Raw genomic sequence first — 21206 nt, 5'->3', positions numbered from 1 at the left:
TGGTTGGTAACAAACTGGCGTCCGCTTAAGGCGTCGTTTCGGCGCTCAAAAAGTTTCCGATTTTGGAGCATTTCGGATTTCAGAACTTCTAATAAGGGGTCCTCGACCAATACTCATTCAAAGATTCAAAAAATGATGTCTGATTAGTACAGTACCAATATAGTGCCAGCTTTCAGCTTTTGAGTCAGGTAGCATGAATTAGCAAGCAGAGTAAAGCAGGTAAGTGCGAAAAGCTGCGATTGTAGAGTAATACTCAAAAGTACTCGAGGAGTTCGGCAAAAATAAACCAAAAAATGTGACTCAACCGTGGATAACAAGGGAAATTAGAGACAGCATTGGGTCCAAAGAGAGAGCATATCAATTGGCCAAAAAAAGTACCGCAACCGAAGACTGGGAGCAGTTCAAGATGCACCAAAGGAGGACAAAGGGATTAATCAAGAGAGCAAAAATAAATTACGAAAGTAAGCTTGCATCAAATATAAAAACCGACTGCAAAAGCTTTTATAAATATGTCAAGAGGAAAAGATTGGTGAAATCCAGAGTAGGTCCCTTGCAGTCAGAATCAGGGGAATAAGGAAATGGCAGACCAATTAAATTCTTACTTTAGTTCTGTTTTCACAAGAGAGGATACAAATAACCTCCCAAGGTGTTGGGAAACATAGAGACTAATGCAAGGGAGGAACTGAAAGAAATCAGTATCTCTAAGGACATGGTATTGGGGAAATTGATGGGATTGAAGGCAGATAAATCCCAAAGGCCTGATAATCTACATCCTAGGGTACTCAAGGAAGTGGCCATTCAGATAGCAGATGCTTTAAGAATTATTTTCCAGAACTCGATAGACTCAGGATCAGTACCCACTATTTAAAAAGGGGGGTAGAGAAAAAGTGGGGAATTATCGGCCTGTGAGCCTTACATCAGTAGTGGGCAAAATGATGGAATCCATTATTAAGGATGTAATAGTGGAGCATATGACTGGCAGAGAAGGGATCAGACGGAGTCAACATGGATTTACAAAAGGTAAATCGTGCTTGAAAAATCTATTGGAATTCTTTGAGATGGTGACAGGTAAAATAGATGGGGGAGAGCCAGTGGATGTGGTGTACCTGGACTTCCAAAAGGCCTTCGATAAGGTCCCGCATAAACGACTGGCTTCCAAAATCAAGGCTCATGGGATTGGGGGCAAAGTATTGATGTGGATTGAGAACTGGCTGGCAGGTAGAAGACAGAGAGTTGGGATAAATGGCTCGTTTTCTGAGTGGCAGGCGGTGACCAGAGGGGTACCACAGGGATCTGTAATGGGACCCCAGCTGTTCACAATTTACATTAATGATCTGGATGAGGGGATTGGATGTAATATCTCCAAATTTGCAGATGACACTAAGCTAGGAGGGGTTGTGTGCATGGAAGAGGGGGTCAGGAAGCTCCAGTGTGATTTGGATAAATTGAGGGACTGGGCAGATACATGGCAAATGCACTACAATGTGGATAAATGTGAGGTTATCCACTTTGGTAATACAAACCAGAGGGCAGATTACTATTTGAATGGCAATAGATTAAGAGATGGGGAAGTGCAGAGAGACCTAGGGGTACTTGTACATCAGTCTCTGAAGGCGAGCATGAAGGTACTGCAGGTGGTTAAAAAGGCAAATGGTATGTTGGCCTTCATATCAAGAGGGTTTGAGTAGAGGAACAAGGATACCTTACTGCAGCTGTACAGGGCCTTGGTGAGACCACACCTGGAGTATTGTGTGCAGTTTTGGTCACCTTATCTAAGGAAGGATGTTCTTGCAATGGAGGGAATGCAGAGACGATTCACCAGGCTGATACCTGGAATGGCAGGAATGACTTATGAGGAAAAATTGCGCAAATTGGGATTGTACTCGCTGGAGTTTAGAAGATTGAGAGGGGATCTCATAGAGACCTATAAAATTCTGGCAGGACTGGACAGAATGGATGCAGATGGGATGTTTCTGATGGTGGGGGAGTCCAGAACCCGGGGCCATGGTTTGAGGATAATAGGCAAACCATTTAGGACCGAGATGAGGAGGAATTTCTTGACCCAGAGGGTGGTGAATCTGTGGAATTCATTGCCACAGAGGGCAGTAGAGGCAGGTTCATTAAATATATTGCCAAGCCAAAGAAAGAAATATCCCGCAAGGGCTCAGTTCAGATTATGTTCTGTGCACTCAGGTTGCATTCAGTGAGCAATGTTGTATTGTGCAGTGCATTAAAAAGCTGAGAATCTTTTAAATTTAGACGTACAGCATGTTAACAGGCCCTGCCAGCCACAAGCTCGGGCCGCCTTATTATACCCAATTAACCTACAACTCTCGTACATTTTGAAGAGTGGGAGGAAACCAGAGGACCTGGAGGAGAATATACAAACTCATCACAGATAATTCGGATCCGAAGCCGGGTCATTGACACTGTAACAGCATTGTGTTGACTGCTATGCCAACTGTGACTGAATACTTAGGGTTTATGTTTTAACATAGGATTTCAAACAAATCGAGCTGTCTAAAAGCTGTAAACCTGACCTGCTGGGCAGAACATGTAAAAGTAGTTCAATCAGAACTGGAACTAACAGAGACTGGCATCCATTCATTCTGAGAAGTTTGTATTTGAATTATTTGCATGACAAGTGAAGTTGAGGTGGAGGCACAGAGCCTGGTGCTTCACAGCTTCAGTGACTCAGATTCAATCCTTACTGTAGATGTGAAGTTTGCACGTTCTACCTGTGATCACGTGGGTGCTCCAGATTCAAAGCTGTACGTTGCAGACTGGCATGTCGATGATGATTAGAATTTGAGGAGGTTAAAGGTAACACGTGCTTGATAGCAAAGGGCAATGATGTTTGTGCTTCCTGAACGCTATTTTGGGTCGCTGATCACGAAAATCATCTTAAAATTTTCTGATCGTGGTCTGTTTTTTTAGATATAACCTATTTTTTGCGATATCTTCTTCAAGCAGACACAACCCCGAAGCGCAACATGTCACTGAAAATTCCTTTTCTCCATTCGCACTCGGACGTCTTCCCCGCTGATCTTGGTGCAGTCAGCAACGAACATGGCGAAAGGTTTCACCGGGACATTGCAACCACAGAAAACCAGTATCAGGGCCACTGGAATCCAACACTGCTGGTCAACTATTGCTGGACACTGATCACGTGAGGCATCAGTTGCTGAGCACAAATGAAAATCAGCAACTAAACATTTTTAGGTCAGTTGAACTGATGGAATGTGTCAGCGCCATTATGTGATTAAACATGATAAATTCAATGAAAGTTAATTTAATGTTTCTTCAACTTCCTATGTGGTACAACAAATCTGAAATGATCTTTGCATTCTGCTTGATGCTGTCTATCATAATCCCCAATTTTTTTTTTCAGGAAGCAAACCTTTTGAAAACATTTGTTGTCCAGTATTTTCAGCCCAGACTCAGTCGGCCTAAGTTTCCCGGCTCTACCTTTCCATGAATCTAATTTAAAAATTTATGAACTGTTTCATAGGTTACTCTTTTATCCTAACCTACAAGTAACATCTGCCAGAAAGTAGCAAATCCTAAAGATTCCATTCCTCGTGGTAGATACTTGCAAAACTGCCCAGCATAAATTATATCAATTATTTTATTAAATAAGAGGGCGCACAAAATCAGTGAACCGGTGCGGACTCGAAAGGCAATGGTTATATGGTTATAACATGGCTGCTTCAAAAAAATCTACAGACAATGAACAACTGCCTTACTCTCTACCTCATATTCCATATACATAAAACATCAGAGGAACTGATGTTTGGCAGGTTATAAAATGTGGATGCAAAATAATTTAAGAATATTTATATTTGGAAATCCAAGATGAAAATTTGTAAATAAATAGCCCATGTCCAGTAAATACAAGGACAACTGGACAAGATAAATTCACGCTGGTTTTGATACTCACATTATTTGGAAAATCACCCTTCAATTCTGTGATGCTTTTGCACCAATAAGCACATGTTTTCTCACTGATGAGTTCTATGTTGACGAAAGAGCTTTGTCCAGGTCCATAAACTGGGCCAGAAGTCATTCCACATAAAATTCTTGGAGAAACATTGGTCACAATGTCCTGTTAAATATAAATGAACGAATCAGTTAGCAATCCATGGCAACGTTAAAGTTATCCATTTGACATTTTGTGAGATTCAGTTTCTCTTTGTTTTCCCAACATCACAAGCATTCCTTTAACAAAAAAAAATGCAAGTTGATTTCTAACTTGCTTTTGTTCTGATGGAAAGTTGTTGTCTTTTGCTCCGATGCTGTCTGAGAAACTCCCATATTTATAGTTTTCACCGCAGCTTTCTAGCATCCATACCGTGCTTCATTATTTTCTCGAGTGGGGCCTGAACTAACAACCCATAGCTCACAGAGGCAAGAGTATTACCAGGTGATAATGTAATGGAAATTGCAGCCGCAGGGTGGAGGATTCACAGCAGTTGTTTTTGGCTTAGTGGTACAGGTGGGGGTCCAGTAAAGCGAGAAGGACATTTAATTTTAGTCTTATTTGTACTTGTCCACCTAAACAAATGTCAGATTTATGGTAGGCATCTAATAAATGAGCTACTGGTATATACAGCAAAAGCAAAATGTCATATGGAGCCCAAGCTAGATCATATAAAACAAGAAACAATTTAATCTAGTGTGTTCTGTCTGTATTAGTGCTATCAACAACATTCTATAATTGCCACATACAAAAGGAGGGAATATCTATTTTGATTTGTATGCCCCAGCAAAGTAAATAAAAAATGCATTATTTTAATAAGCTCTGTTATTTTGCTAACTTGTTAGGTTTTTTAATCTAGTCACTAGTAGATTGCAAGTTAAAGTTTGGAAATGTGATGAGATGAAGGCTATGTCTTTAAAAATTCAGCTCTTCTGAAGATTGCACATGCTGCAACTGGGTTTCATATCATACGAACATTGCCATTATGCAGAATGTTGCAAAGTGCACAATAAAATCATAGATAAAAGTTCAAACATTCACAATTACTGAAAAGACCTGCAGGCATTTTGAGATGAAAATGATGTTGATCCTGTTTTCTCTAAGTAACCCAAGATGTAATTATACATCTCCCAATGTGCGAATACTTTGCATACAGTTCAAAGGTTAGACACTCTGATGTACACTTCAGCATTGTTATTTGACAGTTACAGGACCAAAGGGCAAGTAAAATTACTACTTCAACTTTAAATTAGCCTCAACATTAACCTTAATTGGTAAACCAGGGCAAAAAGATAACTTGGCAGCAGAAATGATGCAAAGTCTTGAGAATTAAAATGATGTAGATTTAAAGCGAGTGCTGGGAATGATAGTGAAGTGTTCAGAAGCCTCTTGTATTTGCAAAGATTGGAAAAAGTACCTTGCATGCATCAAAATGATATTGCCATAACACCTATGCTAATTTTAGACCAGGTAGAATTTATGATCGTTTTCATTCAAGTCATTCATACTTTGAATTCTTTACTCCTATGAAATATTTAAATGCAAGCCTCCAATTACACGAGACAATGGAAAGTAACCAAAGGTTTGTAGCCAGTTTACAAATAGGGGTGAAAAATAAAAGTCTGCAGATGCTGTGATTATGGTAGAAACACAGAAATGCTGGAGGAACTCAGCAGGTCTTGGGGTGTCCACGGGAGGCCGATATAGAACCAGGCCCAAAAACGTCGGTTATCTATCTTTGCCTCCTATAGATGCTGCGAGATCTGCTGAGTTCTTCCAGCATTTCTGTGTTTTTACAAAGAATACTGTTCAACTTTCTAATAAATTGTAGGCACTGTTTTTGTTGACAAGGGAATAGACTTGTTCTCATCTGGTGTGTGATATAACAGCAACTCTACTGGAGTTAATGAGCAAGTTCTTCAACTAGTGGATTAAACATGTGGATGATAGGCAGATGGAATCAGGTGGGGCAGGAGAAATAAACTAGGAGGGATTGCAAAGGAGGATGCATGCGAGATTAACTGAAAATAGAGATGAGACTAGAAGGCTTGCAGATTACATTTTTAAAACTGATTTACAATGTGGTAGAAGATGATTCTGCCCATTGAAACCTGTGCCATCCAATTACACTCAATTTCCTGACTAACTCCATAAATCTTTTGGAGGGTGGGAGGACCCAGAGGAAACCCGCGCAGTTCACAAACTCTTGATTCGAACTCATAGTGACCTCCAATCAGATACTTTACAACTACTATACCACACTCTGACGCAAAAAAGACAGAACACCTATACAATGTTGTTAGGATGGTGGGTAGCCTTGCCCTCCTCTACCTTCTAACGAAGTGTAGGCGTTGCTGAGTCTTCCTGACTATTGAGGAGGCTTTTGTGGGTCCAGGATAAGTCATCTTTTAAAAGGACACGAAGGAACTTTGTGGTCCCCACTCTCTCTCAATGACGCAGCTATCGATACGTAGTGGGGAGTGATCCTGAAGTCCAAAAAATTAATCTCCTTTGTCTTGTCTGCATTGAGACCCGGGTTGTTCCTCTTGCGCCCCTGTACCAGCCCTCCACTCCTGAAAGCCAACTCATCGATGTTGCCAATGAGGTGTGTCATCCAAAAGCCTGAGGCTTCTGTTGGAGATGAATGCAGCCCTTTTTGCCTGTTGGCTGGTGCTCCTCCTCATGCCGTTGCTTTCCTCCTCCCCCAGCCTTTTTATTCAGGCACCTACCTGCTCCTTGCTCATACAAAGAAGGGCTCAGACCCCCAAAAATTGGTAATATATCTTTACCTTCCATGGACGGTGCATGACCTGGCTGAGATCCTCCAGCATTTTTGTTTTTTTCAATTCTTCTACCTGGAATTGGTAATGCCACACAGGCACTTCTTTTCTGATGCACCCTACAACTCCAGCCTTGCATGTCAGACCGAAACAGCGAGCTCAAAAGCTCAAAGTAAACCAGAAACTGCTTTAAAAAAAAATAGGGAAGAAAGACTGCAAACCTAAAGGCTCAAATCTCCTGTTTCTAACTTCAGAATCCTTAGAGCTTTCTTTCCCAATTTTTTTTTCTAACATCAGCCCTTCTGCTTGCTAGGGCTCTCTTTACCTAGTGAACGTTCAATGACTGTTGTTAGGTTTATCCTGGGCCTGTTCTTCAACAAACTTTCAAAGATATAATGGTGCCGAGAGATATTTATATCAAGAATATGTGGAAATAGGTTGCCGAGACATAATGATAAAATTATCTCGCTAATGAAATGTCTACCTTTGTCCCGGTAAAGAGGCGTCATCAGATTACTCATTCCATATCCTGATGAGATGCACATTTTTCAGCAATCTCATTTTGCGACTAAATTTTTGAAAGCATATTTTGCAGCTGTGATGCCAACCTTATGTGCAAACACACTGCAGTGATAGATGTTAAGACAGTGAGACCTTGCCTTCAGTACACCAGTAATTGTCTCAATCAATAGCATCGTAGGTATCTGGCAGCCACTGTACAATGCTTTGCTAGTGTGCTGCTATTGAAATGAGCTTGTTAACTATGAAGTAGATCTGTGCCTTGCCTGGGTGACACAATTGGCGTGGTGGTTAGCGCAATGCCTTTACAGTGCCAGCGATCGGGATTGGGGTTTGAATTCCGCGCTTCTTCAAGGAGTTTGAGACGGGCCAAGTGAATTTCTCCTCGCGTTTGTGTGGGGTTTCCTCAGAGGCTCTGGCTTCCTCCCACCATTCAAAAATGTACCGGGTGTGTAGTTTAATTGGATGCAAATTGAACGGCAGGGACTCGTGGCCTGAAATGGCCTGTAACAGTGCTGTAGGTCTAAATGTAAATTTAAATTAAAAAAAATTAAAACCATCCTCCTAATGAATTCACCACAACATTTCTGACCAAGCTTTGAATTAAAACATTGCATTGACTGTAGCTGGTTACAGGCCGTTTCAACAATGAAGGATGCAATTCCTTTTGAAGCAAGCAAATCCTCTGCCTGCATTGCAGGGACTTTAAGGAGGAGCCTATCTGGAACTTCATGAGTGAACTGATGCAGCCAAAAGCATGCTCCCCGCCCTGTTGGTCATAATGTTCATCACAGACTTGAGGAGAGATAGGGCTTTGGAGTCATATTTATTGACATCACTTTCCCATATTCATCTTCTCTCTCTTTTGTTAATTTTTCATGAAAGATTGTATTTCCATTGCAAAACCTCTGGTGCTTTTCAGTGCCATCAAGTGAAGGTGAAAGTCAGAATGTGCTCATCCCCCTGAGTGCCTATTTCTGAGAATGTGCCCACCCCATCAAAGGAGGCATATAGAACAGATTCCTCAACTCCAGGGGTAGATCCAAGAATTGACTCCATTTTTTCAGCCTAATTTTAAGGGTTTTATGGTATATCTGGCATACAAGTCGAGCCCCATTTTTTTTGGGTTGTCCGGGCCTCCCAGGAACTACCCAATTTTTTTTTAAAAACACCTAAATTGGAAGTAACTGAGCTGTAAATTAAGTAAGTAAAAAAAAACCTCGGCCTATCAGACAACAATGGAAATAGCCCACGGAGCTGGAGTGGTGACATCATGCTCCAGGCTGGAGCAGAAACCTCGGCCTATCAGGCAGGAGTGGCGACAGTGACCTCAGGGTTCCAGGTAGGTGTGATCATGGTGGCGCCCAGCGGTAGGGAGGTGTCGGGGTTCAGCGGCAACGGCAATTGGGAGTTGCTTCCAGCATCGACTTGTATGCCGAATTGACATCAATTTGGGTTTTTTTTGGTGAATTTCTCAAAAATATATCTGGTGTTTAAGTCAACAACCAGTTTTTGGGAATTTTTTTAAAAATTTCACAACTCGATTTAAATGCTGAAATATACAGTAATTTTCTTTCTGTGTGTTGTATGAAGCAGTCACTGGCAAGACCAGCATTTTGTTCACATGCTTATTTGGACTTCAGAAGATGGTATAGAGCGTTGCCTCAATGTGGGCAGCCCTCAGGCTAATTTTTGCCTTGCTTCGGGAGAGTTCACTTGGCTTTCCGTCAATTGTCGCTGCTTGCGGGGCCTAGCGACTTGCTCTACCAATGTGCTGGAGGCTGCTGTAGGAAATTAATGACCCTTGCTGCAGTGTTTTGAGCTAGCGAGCTCAACACGTGGCATTGCTTCATGGAATCGGTGGAGATCTTCCACAGTTGAAATTGAACTTCTGCCTGTTCGAACCACACTAGTGGTTGCGATGTCCAAAACATTGGCAGTTTTATCAAACTGCGTGAAGCATAGACGGGTTGGTCATCTTCGGGTCCAAATTCCGTTTGGATCAGTCGAGGTCACCAATGTAGCGCGACACTACTGGAGAGAAAGAATGACTCACACACACGGGTGCGAGTGAAGTCAAGACTGATTTATTCATCTCCCCAGCCCTGCTTTTATAGACCCAGCTTCCTACCACTGGGCCCGGTATTCCCACTGCTGTGGGCGGACGTGATGTCACCGGTGTGCTGGCCTTTGATTGGCTGTGGTACCCACTGTGCAGGCTCCTGGCAAGTGAAGTCCTCCATTTTGAGTGCCAGTTCGCTTGCCAGGTAGCGGGCTGTTGCACCTCGATATATCGTCATGACATCATGTTTGTCCCTCATCAAGGCTGCAAAGGAGATTTGGTCCACTGCCATAAACTTCAATAAATAATGTAGTTTTAATTCAAATTCAGCGTGCCCCTTTAAGGGCAGCAGGAGCTCAGTCACCTGGTGCATTGTGACATCAGAATCGGTGCCCAGGCTGCGCACTGGAAGGGATGCTGGAGTCAGAGAGAAACCTATAATGATGTAATTTCCCCATGGCTGCCCCGCCACGTGGCCATACAAGCGGCGCCAGTTCGCCATGAGGATCTGTGCCCCACACAACTGGCTACGCGTCCTGTTGCTTTGGCGGCCGGCCCTGCCGTCTGCAGCGGCTGTGATAAATCCAGATGGATCGCCTTCAGGCAGTCCACCGTAAAAAAAGTTCCACTCTCCCTCCAACGTCCAGGTTCCGCCGGACCGGTGCAAGACATTGTACGGCCCCTCGTACGGTCGCTGTAGCGGTGCACCTTGTGGTCCCCTCCACATGAAAATGAACTGGGCCGAGTCGAGCTCTTTGGGGAGATGAGAAGGGCGGGTGCCTTGGCATGCCGGTGGTGGGGGAGCTAGGGAGGTGAATCGTTGTGTAGGTCCACCAGCAGGTTTTTGTCAGTGGCCGTGGTGTCAGGGTCTGGGCTGAAAAACTCACCCGGCAGGGAAAGCAGTGCGCCATAGACCATTTCCACTGCTGAAGCCTGCAGGTCCTCCTTGGGTGCCGTCCTAATCCAGAGGAGGACCCAGGGTAGTTCGTCCGCCCAGTCTGGTCCAGAGAGCCTGGCCATAAGCGATGCCTTCAGGTGCCTGAGGAACCTCTCCACCAACCCGTTGGACTGCGGGTGGTATGCTGTGGTGTGGTGGACGTTGACCCCGCAGGAGCTTCACCATCTGAGTCCACAGGGCAGATGTGAACTGCGCCCCTCTGTCACTAGTGATGTGCTCCGGGACTCCGAAACGGGTGATCCATTGGCTGACCAGAGTTCTGATGCCTGTCTCAGTGGAGGCCTCCTTAATCAGGATGGCCTCCGGCCACCTTGTGGCCTGATCAACCACTGTGAGGAGGTAACGAGCCTCCTTGGACACTGGCAGGGGCTCGACGACATCAAAGTGGATGTGTTGGAATCTGCGAACCTCTGGGTCGAAGTTCTGAATGGGGGCTCGAATGTGTCGCTGGACCTTGGAGGTCTGACACCTGATACAGTTCCTGGCCAGTTCCGCCACCTCCTTCTTCAGCCCGTTCTACACAAACCGCTCCACGACCATCCGTGCAGTTATCTTTACTGCTGGGTGAGTGAGGTCATGGATTAGACTGAAGACCTTCACCCTCCAGTGCGATGGGGCCACTGGGCACGGTGTGACTGTTTAGATGTCGCAGAACAATGTGTCTGGGCTGCTGGGCACCCGGACATCCTTGAGTTTGGCCCGAGATGGCGGACCACAAGGCCCGCGTCTCCGCATCATTCCTCTATGCCTGAGCCAACTGATTGTAATCCAGGCCTGGTGCAAGAATGTTGATGGCTGGATGGGAGAGTGCATCCGCTACTAGATTGACCTTGCTGGCTCTGTGTCGGATGTCAGTCGTGAACTCAGACACGTACGAGAGGTGGCGGTGCTGTCTAGCGGACCATGGAGCCTTGGCCATCGCCAAGGGGCTTCTGATCCGTGAAGGCTGTGAATGGCCTGCCCTCGAGGAAGTTGCAGAAATGGCGGATGGCTAAATATAGCACAAGGAGCTCCCAGTCGAAGGTGCTGTATTTGAGCTCCGGTGGGCACAGCTGCTTGTTGAAAAAGGCCAGTGGGCACCATTGTCTATCGAGCCACTGTTCCAGAACCACCCCCCCACTGCCATAGCTGAGGCATCCAAGGAAAGCACCATGTGCGGGTGCACCATTAGCGTGGCGCTGGCTAGAGCCTCCTTTGTCACGATGAAAGCCCTGTCCACCTCCTATGACCACGATAAAGTCTTTTCTTTGGTGGCCATGAGCGTGAACTATGGACGCATGGTGTGTGCAGCTCCGGGGATGAAACAATGGTAAAAGTTCACTATCTCCGCTAACTCTTGGAGTCCTTTCAGGGTGGAGGGCTTGGGGAATCGTTGAACAGCCACTACCTTCTCTGGCGCCAGCTTGGCCCCGGCCGCCAAAATGGTGTGCCCCAGGAACTGGAGGGACTCCTTGCTGAACTAGCATTTGGCCGCGTTGACCATGAGGCCGAAGTCCGCCAGCTGGACAAAGAGTGTGCAGAGGTGGGCTTTTTGTTTGTCGCGGTTGCAACTAGCAATGAGAATATCATGCAGGTAAATGAACACAAAGTCCAGGTCTTTTCCAACCGCATCCATGAGGCACTGGAACGTTTGGGCTGCATTCTTTAGACTGAAGGGCATACGCGAGAACTTGAAGAGCTCAAAAGGGGTGATAATGACCATCTTAACCTCATCGTCTGGATGCACTGGGATCTGATGGTATCCCCGCATGAGGTCCACTTTGGAGAAGACCTGTGCGCCGTGGAATTTAGTGGAGAAGTCCTGTATGTGGGGCACCGGGTACTTGTCGGGGGTGGTTGTGTCATTTAAACGATGGTAGTTGCTGCACAGTCTCCAGCCCCTGGACGATTTTGGGACCATATGGAGTGGCGATGCCCAGGCACTGTCCGAGTGCCGGACGATTCCCAATTCCTGGAGCCTGGAGAACTCCTTTACCTGCTGGAGCTTCTTGGGTGGCAGCCGTCTTGGTCTAGCGTGCAGCTGGGGGCCCTGTGTGATGATATGGTGGAAGACCTCATGCTGGGGAACGGCTTTGAACTGAGGCTCTAAGATGGCGGGGAATTCGTGGAGGATCTTGTTGATCTGATCCCTGGCGGTGGCTATGGCTGTGATTTTGGGCCTGCGGGCTTGTGCTGTGTCCAGTCGGGTGGAGTAGATCTTTCGGGCATTGACGAGCCTCTTACCCTTCATGTCAACCAGCAGGCCATGAGCTCTGAGGAAATTGGCCCCTAACAGCACAGTGCCCAAGGAGGCTAGGACGAATCTCCAGTGAAACTTCTCCTTCCCAATCTGGATCTGTGTCCTGTGGGTGCCATAGGTCCTGATGGTGGAGCTGTGGGTCACCCACAGGGTTGGACCTCAAAATCCGGTGCGAGTCTCTAATGCTGTGAGAGGAAGGATGCTGAGTTCAGCCCCTGTATCCACCAGGAATTGGCGGCCGGTGGATCTATCCATCACATGAAGGAAGCTGTTTGTGTGGCCAGCCGTCACAGCCATCAACGGCGGCTGGCCTGGTCATTTCCCTGAAACCTACAGGGCTGGCGGCACTTATGGGCTTGCACTCCCCAGCGCTGGTGGTAGAAACACCAGGTCGACTGGCCCTCCTCTGGCTTGGTCTTGGGAGTGGCTTGCAGTCGGCTGGCTCCTGGTCATGCCACTTGGTTGAGGGCTGCCTCGTTCTCTCTCTTCATGCGGCAGAGGGCATCCACACAGGCTGCTGCTCTCCTTGGTTTCGAGAAGTCTTCATCTGTGAGGAGCAGCTGAATGTCCTCCAGCATCTGTTCGAGGAATATCTGCCAGAAGAAAAAACAAGGCTTATGGTCTTCTGCCAGGGCCAACATTTCATCCATCAGCGCCGATGGACTATGGTTCCCAAGCCCATCTAGGTGAAGAAGCCTGGAAGCCCATTGCTGGGGAGTTAGCCCAAAAGTTCCAAGCAGCAGGTCTTTGAGGGCGGTGTACTTGCCCATAGCCGAGGGGTGGTGGATGATGTCGTCCACCCTCGCTGCCGTATCTTGGCCCAGAGCACTCACAACATGATAGAACATCATGGCGACTGAGGAGATGTTGCAGAGTTGAAATTGTGCTTCCGCCTGCCTGAACCACGTTCTTGCTCAGTGGATCTAAAAGGGGGGAAGCTTGATGGAAACAGCGTTAACCTCTGCTGAATCCATGGTGTTTTGAATCCAGAAAAATGTCTGTGTTCGTCGGGGTCACCACTGTAGCGGTGTGAGCAGTGGAAGAAATACAGCCCCCATGTTGAGGGTCGTTAACGACAATTTTTATTCAAATTCGGCACACCCCTTTAAGGGCAGCAGGAGCTCAGTCACCTGGTGCATTGTGACATGATAATCGCTGCCCAGGGTGTGCGCTGGAAGGGATGCTGGAGTCAGAGAGAAACCTTTGACGACGCCATTTCCCCATGGCTGCCCCGCCATGTGGCGATACAAGCGGGGCCAGTTCGCCATGAGGATGTGTGCTGCCACATACAAGTTCCAAATTTAAACTTGAATTCAGGTTGGATACAATAAATTTGAGTGAAATAGAAGAGTCTGCAGATGCTATGATCGTAGTAAATACACAAAAAACGCTGAAGGAACTCCATGATCTCAGTGTCTGTAGAGTTACAAGCCCAGAGGATCCAAAATCTAGCAGCAATAGATATTCACCAAGACAAATGGCTACTTAAACAAAGATTGCTTTTAATTATCTTTAAACATGAAAACAGAATCACACTTTAACTGATCACTATTCATTTAACTAATCTAACTTAACCTCCTAATTCTAAGTGCACATGTGTATGTAATGTGTGTGTAAGTTCAGAAAAGTTACTTGATTCAGAGTCCAGTCTCACTTCTCATTCCTCCAAGTTCACTGGTTGCAGGCCATTCCTATACTGTGCACAGAATTTAACATTTATAAAGTTCACCAGGCTTTGGTGCTTGAAAGGTAAATGGTTACCGCTCAGGAAGGTTCTTGTCGGTTTTCAGAGAGAGATTTGTTGTTCCTTTTTAATCAGCCACTTCAGTGTTTTGCTGACAAAACTTGCCCCTTCAGGGTTCTCCAGGTGATAACCTCTTTCTTTCAGGTCATTGCCTTTTTGTTTCTCTTATTCCAAGTGAAACATTAGACAAGCAGTCCTCTCCTCTTGCATGAACCACAAGGGCTTTGACCAGGCTGAACCCAAGAAATCACAACCCGTCTTCCAAATGGGGCTTTCCACAAGCTTGCCAGCTTGTCCTTTTCCAATCCAAGCTGTTGCTGCTGGCTGTAACACTGTAGAAATGATCTGTGTGTGTGTGTGTGTGTGTGTGTGTGTGTGTGTGTGTGTGTGTCTCTCTCTCTCTCTCTCTCTCTCACACACACACACACACACACACACACACACACACACACACACACACACACACACACACACAGAAAACCTGTTTGAATCTCTCTGCTTGCAAAACCACATGACCCTCTTAGGACAGTTCCAGATAATCTACGGCTCTGACAAGCACTTTGCCTTATTGTAAACAACAATCCATTAGTGAAATCTCTTGGGAACTCTCCAAAGCTCTGGCAAAGGCTGTAGGGCTGATATGTCTAGAATTAGCAGAGCTCTAGTATTTCAAATAACATCGGCTTTAAAAAGTTTGCATGTGACCTACTTTAACAAACCTTTCCCAATTTATCTACAAAAAACATACTGTCACAGTAGGAGGTAAAGATCTGTAACCAATGTTTTGGTCCTGAACTCTTCTTCCAGATATGAGCAAAAAGCAAGCAGACGCCTGAATAAAAAAGGCCGGTGGAGAAGGGAAGAAGGGGCAGGGGAGGAGCACAGGCCAACAGGCATAAGGCGATCATTGGACATGGGTCAAGAGAGGGAAGATGAGAATTGATCAGGGATGGGGGGGTAGCTCTGTAAATCTAGAGCTGGAGGAAATAGACTCTTTCCTTTTCCCTCTGATCTTGAGGAAAGGGGGCATGGGGATAGGAGAAGGGGTGAGATGGTGGGGAATGGGGTTAATGGAAACTGGAGAAGTCGATGTTAATGCCATCTGGTTGGTGGGTGCCTAGATGGAGTATGAGATGCTGTTCCTGTAATTTGCAAGTGCACGAGTGAATGGACTGATGTGTCGGCGTGTGAATGAAGCGGGGAATTGAAGTGGATTGCCACTGGGATATCCCTGCTATTTCTGTGGACAGAGCGAAGGTGCTTAATGCAGCGATCTCCCAGTCTGCATCCAGTCTCTCCGATGAAGAGGAGACCACAGTGGGAGCACCGTAAACAGCAGATGACCCCTGGAGATTCATATGTGACATGTTGCTTCATTTGGAAGGACTGATTGGGGCACCGAATGGTAGTGAGGGAGGAAATGTGTATGCAAGTGGAGCATTTCTTGGTAGATGCCAAGGGGGTAATTGGTGGGAAGGGAGGAGCCGACAAGTCACGGAGGGAGCAGTCCCTGCAGATGGTGCAGAGAGGAGAAGAGTGGAATACGTTATTGTTGGCGGAAATGGTGGAGGATGTTACGATGGAAGTGGAGACTGGTAGTGTAGTAGTTGAGGACAAAGTGATATGTGTGGGGCCAGAAGGGACAGGGCAGATATGCAGGTGAAGTCCAACTTGATGGTGGCACATTTTTTTTTGAAGAAGGACGCCTTGGATGATCTCACTTAGAAGACCTCATCCTGGGAGCAGATGTGATGGAGATGGAGGAATTGCACAAAGGAATGAAATACTTACAGGGACCAGGGTGTGGCGATAACTGTGGGAGTTGGTGAGTTTGTAGAAAATTTCCGTTGACAGTCTGATCCAGACACACAGCCAGAGAGATTGAGAAAGGGGTAAGTGTTGCTAGCGATAGGCCAAATGAATTTGAGGTAAGGGTGGAAGTTGACAGCAAAGTGGATAAAGTCGACCAATTCATCATGTTGGGGCAAATGAACTTGAGTTTCCATCAACGTTTTTGCATTTATAAGGGGCAGCGCACTCAGTGTAGTGGTTAGTGTAATCGGGACAGGGGATCGAATCCCGCGCTGTCTGTAAGGAGTTTGTACCTTCTCTCCTCATCTGTGTGGGTTTTCACGGGGGGGGGGGGTGCTCCGGCTTCCTCCCACTATTCTAAAAGTACCAGGGATGTAGGTTAATTGTGTATGAATTGGGCAGCACAGACTCGTGGGCCGTGCTGTATACTTAAATTTAATTTTTTAAAAAATGTCAGCAACTAATTAACCAGGTTTGACAAGATGTGACTTTTGAGAAGTACAAATCAATTGCCCAGCTAACCTTTTCAAGAACTAAAGGCATACAAAATGGAGACATTGGACCACTAGAGACATTTTTATACCATGTTTTAAAATATTTAATTTGAACATACATGCAAAACTAGTCGGTACTGCAGAAGAGGAAGCTTCATCAGTTGCAAAAGCTTTCACAGATTTTTATGTTTTTTTTTAAATAAATCTGGCATTCAGAGGTACTTCAAAACTTTTAAAAGTGGTAATATTAAAAATTAGATCAATGAAGGAATAGATTTAAGCTCAACTTATTCAAAATAAACACGCAGCAGGTCTGATCTGGCAAAGGGTGCAATTGTCAACATCCCAGCAAGGCTGTAGTTGGAGTGCAATGAAGTACCGCTGCAGATTAATTGACGGATTTCACTGTCAATAATTCCCAGACTTACAGCCTCTGCATGTAAGCATAGCCAGAGAAGGCAGAGGCCAATTATCTGCTGGTAATAACACCAAGTTCTAATCATATTGAGACAATCTGAATCTATGTGTTCTCAGTAACAAAAACAATTTGTCTTGCAATCTGAATGATAATATGCTGAAAGGCTCTTAGTAGTTTGGCTTTCATCTTTTTCCCCAAAACATATACTTCATCCATTAATTGGTAAAGATGCATCACTGCACAGTCAAAATGCTGTGGTTCACAAAGAAGATGGCAGATCAATTAGGTTAATTTCCTACATGGTAATCCAGTGTGCCTCAGTCGATTTATTGACTAATTGCTTGACAGTAAACATTTTTTCTGATAGTCACAGCCTGACAATATTATACTACTTCTTGACCATTGGTCTTCGATGGTGAGACTGCCCTGAACTGTGGTCTTTTGCCATTTAACCTTTACAGTAACTGCACCGGATCTTTGCCTGTGGTGCCGACTGAACCCTTGTAATGGAAAGGTCCTTCCAATGGAATACCAGTGAAGGTTGGACAGATCTCTGGGAGCACTCTGAGTGTCCATCACCGTGCCACTTCGGGTGAACTTTGAAACAAAAAACTAGGAACAGTTTTCTAGACATTCTTAGCGATTTGGAGCACCCTGTGAGGAGTTTGTATGTTCCTCTCCATGCCTGCATGGGTTTGCTCTGCTTTCCTCCCACCCTCCAAAAACGGAGAGGGTTGTATGTTAATTGGTGCATTGGGGCAGCACGGGCTCATGGGCCAGTAGGGCCTGTTACCATGCTGTATCTCTGAATTAAATTAAAATTAAATTAAAAGGACCTTCCAGAAGGAGGTGGACAATTGACTCTTTCTTACTGCTGCAGCAACATGTATGGCCAGATGAAAAAACGAGTATGCAATTAAGATCAGACAGGAAGGGTATGAGCAAAGCCAAGCCTTGTTCCCATGTCCTCTTCCTGCCAAATATCTTTGGTCATCTCTGCAGAAAGCCATCATTGTTCCCTGAACAGCCCAACAAAATGGAATCTTCAGGAATTCTTTGATGAGAACAGTAACCAGTTTGCCGTTGTTGGACTCTCTCAGTCTCACTGAGGAAGACTTGCATGACGTGGTCTCATTGACTAGAACATAATTCTAGTGCACACCGCCATGCCAGCAAAACCTATGGCTAAATGAAAGATTAGGGACTCTGTTCAACCCTCTGCAATTTTCTCCTTGAGCCGGCAGTGTAGTGGAAGCACAGAGGCCGCAGGAGGACTTAGACAGATTAGGTAAATGAGAAGAAAAGTGGCAAATGAAATACCATGTCAGAAAGTGACTCACTTTGGTAGAAAAAAATTAACAAGCAGTTTTTTTTTAAATGGGGAGAAAATTGAAATTTCCCAGATGCAAAAGGACTTGGGAGTCCTAGTGCAGGATAGGCAGAACGTAAGCTTGCAGGGTGAGATGATGGTGAAGATGGCAAAGGCAATGCTGGCATTCATTTCAAGATAAAGAGGTTATAAGAGCAGCGACGTGATCTTAAGGTACTTGTGAGGCCTCACTTGGAGTACTGTGAGCAGTCTTGGGCTCCACATTTAAGAAAGGATGTGCTAACTTTGGAGAGGGTTCAGAGAAGGCTCACAAAGGTGATTTCGGGAATGAAAGGGTCATCATCCTAGGAGTTCTTAGCCGCTCTTGGCCTGTACTCTAAGAATTCAGGGTCATGAGGAAAGATCTCATTGAAACATTTTGCACGTTGACAGACATGGACAGAGTAGATGTTGAAAGATTGTTTCACATGGTGGGTGAGTGTAGGTCAAGGGCGCACACTTCAGGATTAAAGGACGTCTACTTAGACCAGAGATGTGTAGGAATTTCTGACGATAGAGGGTGGTAAATCTGTAGAATTTGTTGCCACAGGTGGTTGTGGAGGCCAGGTCATTGGGTGTATTGAAGGCAGAGATTGGTAGATTCTTCATTAGCCAGGGCATCAAAGGTTATGGGGAGAACACTGGGCGGTTGGGGTGAGTGGGAAAATGGATCAGCTCGTGATCGAACGGCAGGCAACCCTGATGGGCTGAATAGCCTATTTCTGCTCCTGAGTCTTATGGTCTTATTCTTCATCAACAGACCCCAATTAGTTCAGAAAAGCAAGATCGTCTCCTCCTCCACTGACAATCAGGTTCAAGGTTCCTTTAATCATCACATAATAATATATAAAAATGTAATACACATAATATACTTGAAATTCTGTCTGCAGTAAAGCAAACAAGGAGTCACCGTGAGTATTGAGAAGCAGAAGAGAGTCCCCTCAGAGTCACTGAGTGTCTGTGGATTTGCGTCCAGCACTCTTGAAGCCTCTGCAGCCGCAGACTTCTGTTCAATCCATTGGCAACTCGAATTTCAGATACAAACCTCTGAGACGATCAGGATGCCTTCAGCACCCGAGGCCATTCGGGAGCCCTTCTTGCCCACTAAGAATCCCAGTTCCGATACCTGGTTTCATTGAGCTAGTCTCCAGCAGCCCACAGCCTGTGTCGGTCCTCGGCCGCAAGTCACCAGTAGCCCTAGTCTGGGTGAGTCCTTCGACTGCAAGTTGCCAACAACCCCGCAGTCTGTGTGGGTCCTTCAACCTCTGAGACCCTCGGTGGCCCGTTGCCGTGGTCCCCTTTCCTGAACAGGGGAATAATAGGGTGTGTTCTTCCCATTTCTGGTGCCCTTCCCCAGTCCGCTGCTTCCCCAGAGTCTGCAACCCCTCCTGGTATGCTACCCAGTACAGGTCCTGCCACCGTATGCACAGAACTCCGTGGTTGCATGATTGAAAAATAAAACATGATCAGTTCCTTTATCAGGCCGTCTAAAGCTTGTACTTATTTGTTGGCATCAAGACTGGACAGTGGGACCCTGGAGAGCAGTGCTGTGTTTCTGTTTCCTGTCTCCCCTAGGTCCTCACTAGTGACAATGTGGCATTGCTCTGGCAGCGTCACCATTTATTTTTCATTGTCAAGATGGCTACCCCAAGGCTGTGTGCTTAGTCCCCTCCTCAACCTACTCCCTGCACCCCAAGACACCAGAGTCAAGTATGGTTCCCACTCAATCTACAAAATTGCTGACTCACTTAGTGGAAATGATGAATGAGGGTGGAGATCGAGAATCTGGTTGGGTGGCGCCAGAGCAACAATCTTCTTCTCCACTCCACAAAGACCAAGGAGCTCATTATTGATTTTCGGAAGGAGAGGCTGTGTGACCATGCACCATTCCATATTAAGGGGACAGAGGTAGAGGGGGTTCCAGGGAGACCACATTTCAGATGCTCTCTCTTGGTGCCAGCACATTAAAGCAACCATGAAGAAGGTACATCAATGCCTCAACTTTCCATGAGGAGATACTCCAGCAAAAAAAGACAAGTCTATCAAATGCTCTATCAAACTTCTAGAGGTGGACTGTGGAATGTATATTGACTGGTTGCATCAGAGTCTGGTTTGGTAATTTGAATGCCCAGGAATATAGAGGGCAGTGATCATACTCCAATCCATCATAGGCTCTGACCTCCCATCATTTATATGCAAGAAGGCACCCAACATCAATAAAGGGACCCCCCCCCCCTTTCATATCCCTGTCATTCTGATCACAACCTGCTACTTTCTTGCAGAAGGTACAGAACCCTGAAGACCAGCCACCTTTAGGATCAAGAACAGTTTCTTTCCAACAGCTATTAGGCTCTTGAACCTCCCCTTGTTACTGAATCACAAACTGCTTGGACACTACAAAAAGACTGTGCACTCTTGCAAAGTTGCTTCTTTTTCTTGCATGAGGACAACTGTTAATATCTCCTATCTATCCAACTTTTGTACTGAATTCATGTGGGTGACCATAATCCTTTTTTTTAGTGAAGTACCTGTTTGGCTGCAGCTAGTTAGAATTTTAGGGCTTATATATACACAGCAGTACAATATATATGACAGCAGACTCATTATCACAAATGTAAAGACTTAATCTTTGTCAGACCAAAGACATATGGAATCTCATTCATTGGCATTTGTGTTAAGTCTGTGCACAATTCGATGCACAAAAGAGGCTAGACAATTGTAGCATTGGAAAGATTTCTTCTCCCTCGCCCCAAAGCCTATTACCTCGGGATTAGTACATTGTACAACTGAGGACATATTTTGATGTCATGTAAAGTGGAAGATGGCTCATAT

The 21206-nt window shown here is 45.5% G+C and overlaps 1 protein-coding gene across 3 annotated transcripts in view; it reads right to left on the bottom strand.

The window, feature by feature from the left end:
• The window catches only part of LOC138763967 (dihydropyrimidine dehydrogenase [NADP(+)]-like), a 1056199-nt gene that overhangs the window by 255188 nt on the left and 779805 nt on the right, over positions 1 to 21206 (bottom strand). For all 3 annotated transcript variants that reach the window (XM_069939063.1, XM_069939062.1, XM_069939064.1), the window contains exon 14: positions 3941 to 4105. In XM_069939063.1, coding sequence (XP_069795164.1) covers positions 3941 to 4105 — 165 coding nt within the window. The remainder of the gene's footprint in view (positions 1 to 3940; positions 4106 to 21206) is intronic.

This window comes from Narcine bancroftii, chromosome 5, assembly GCF_036971445.1.
Source record: "Narcine bancroftii isolate sNarBan1 chromosome 5, sNarBan1.hap1, whole genome shotgun sequence".
NCBI lineage: Eukaryota > Metazoa > Chordata > Chondrichthyes > Torpediniformes > Narcinidae > Narcine > Narcine bancroftii.
This window is presented reverse-complemented; position numbering and strand designations above follow the sequence as displayed.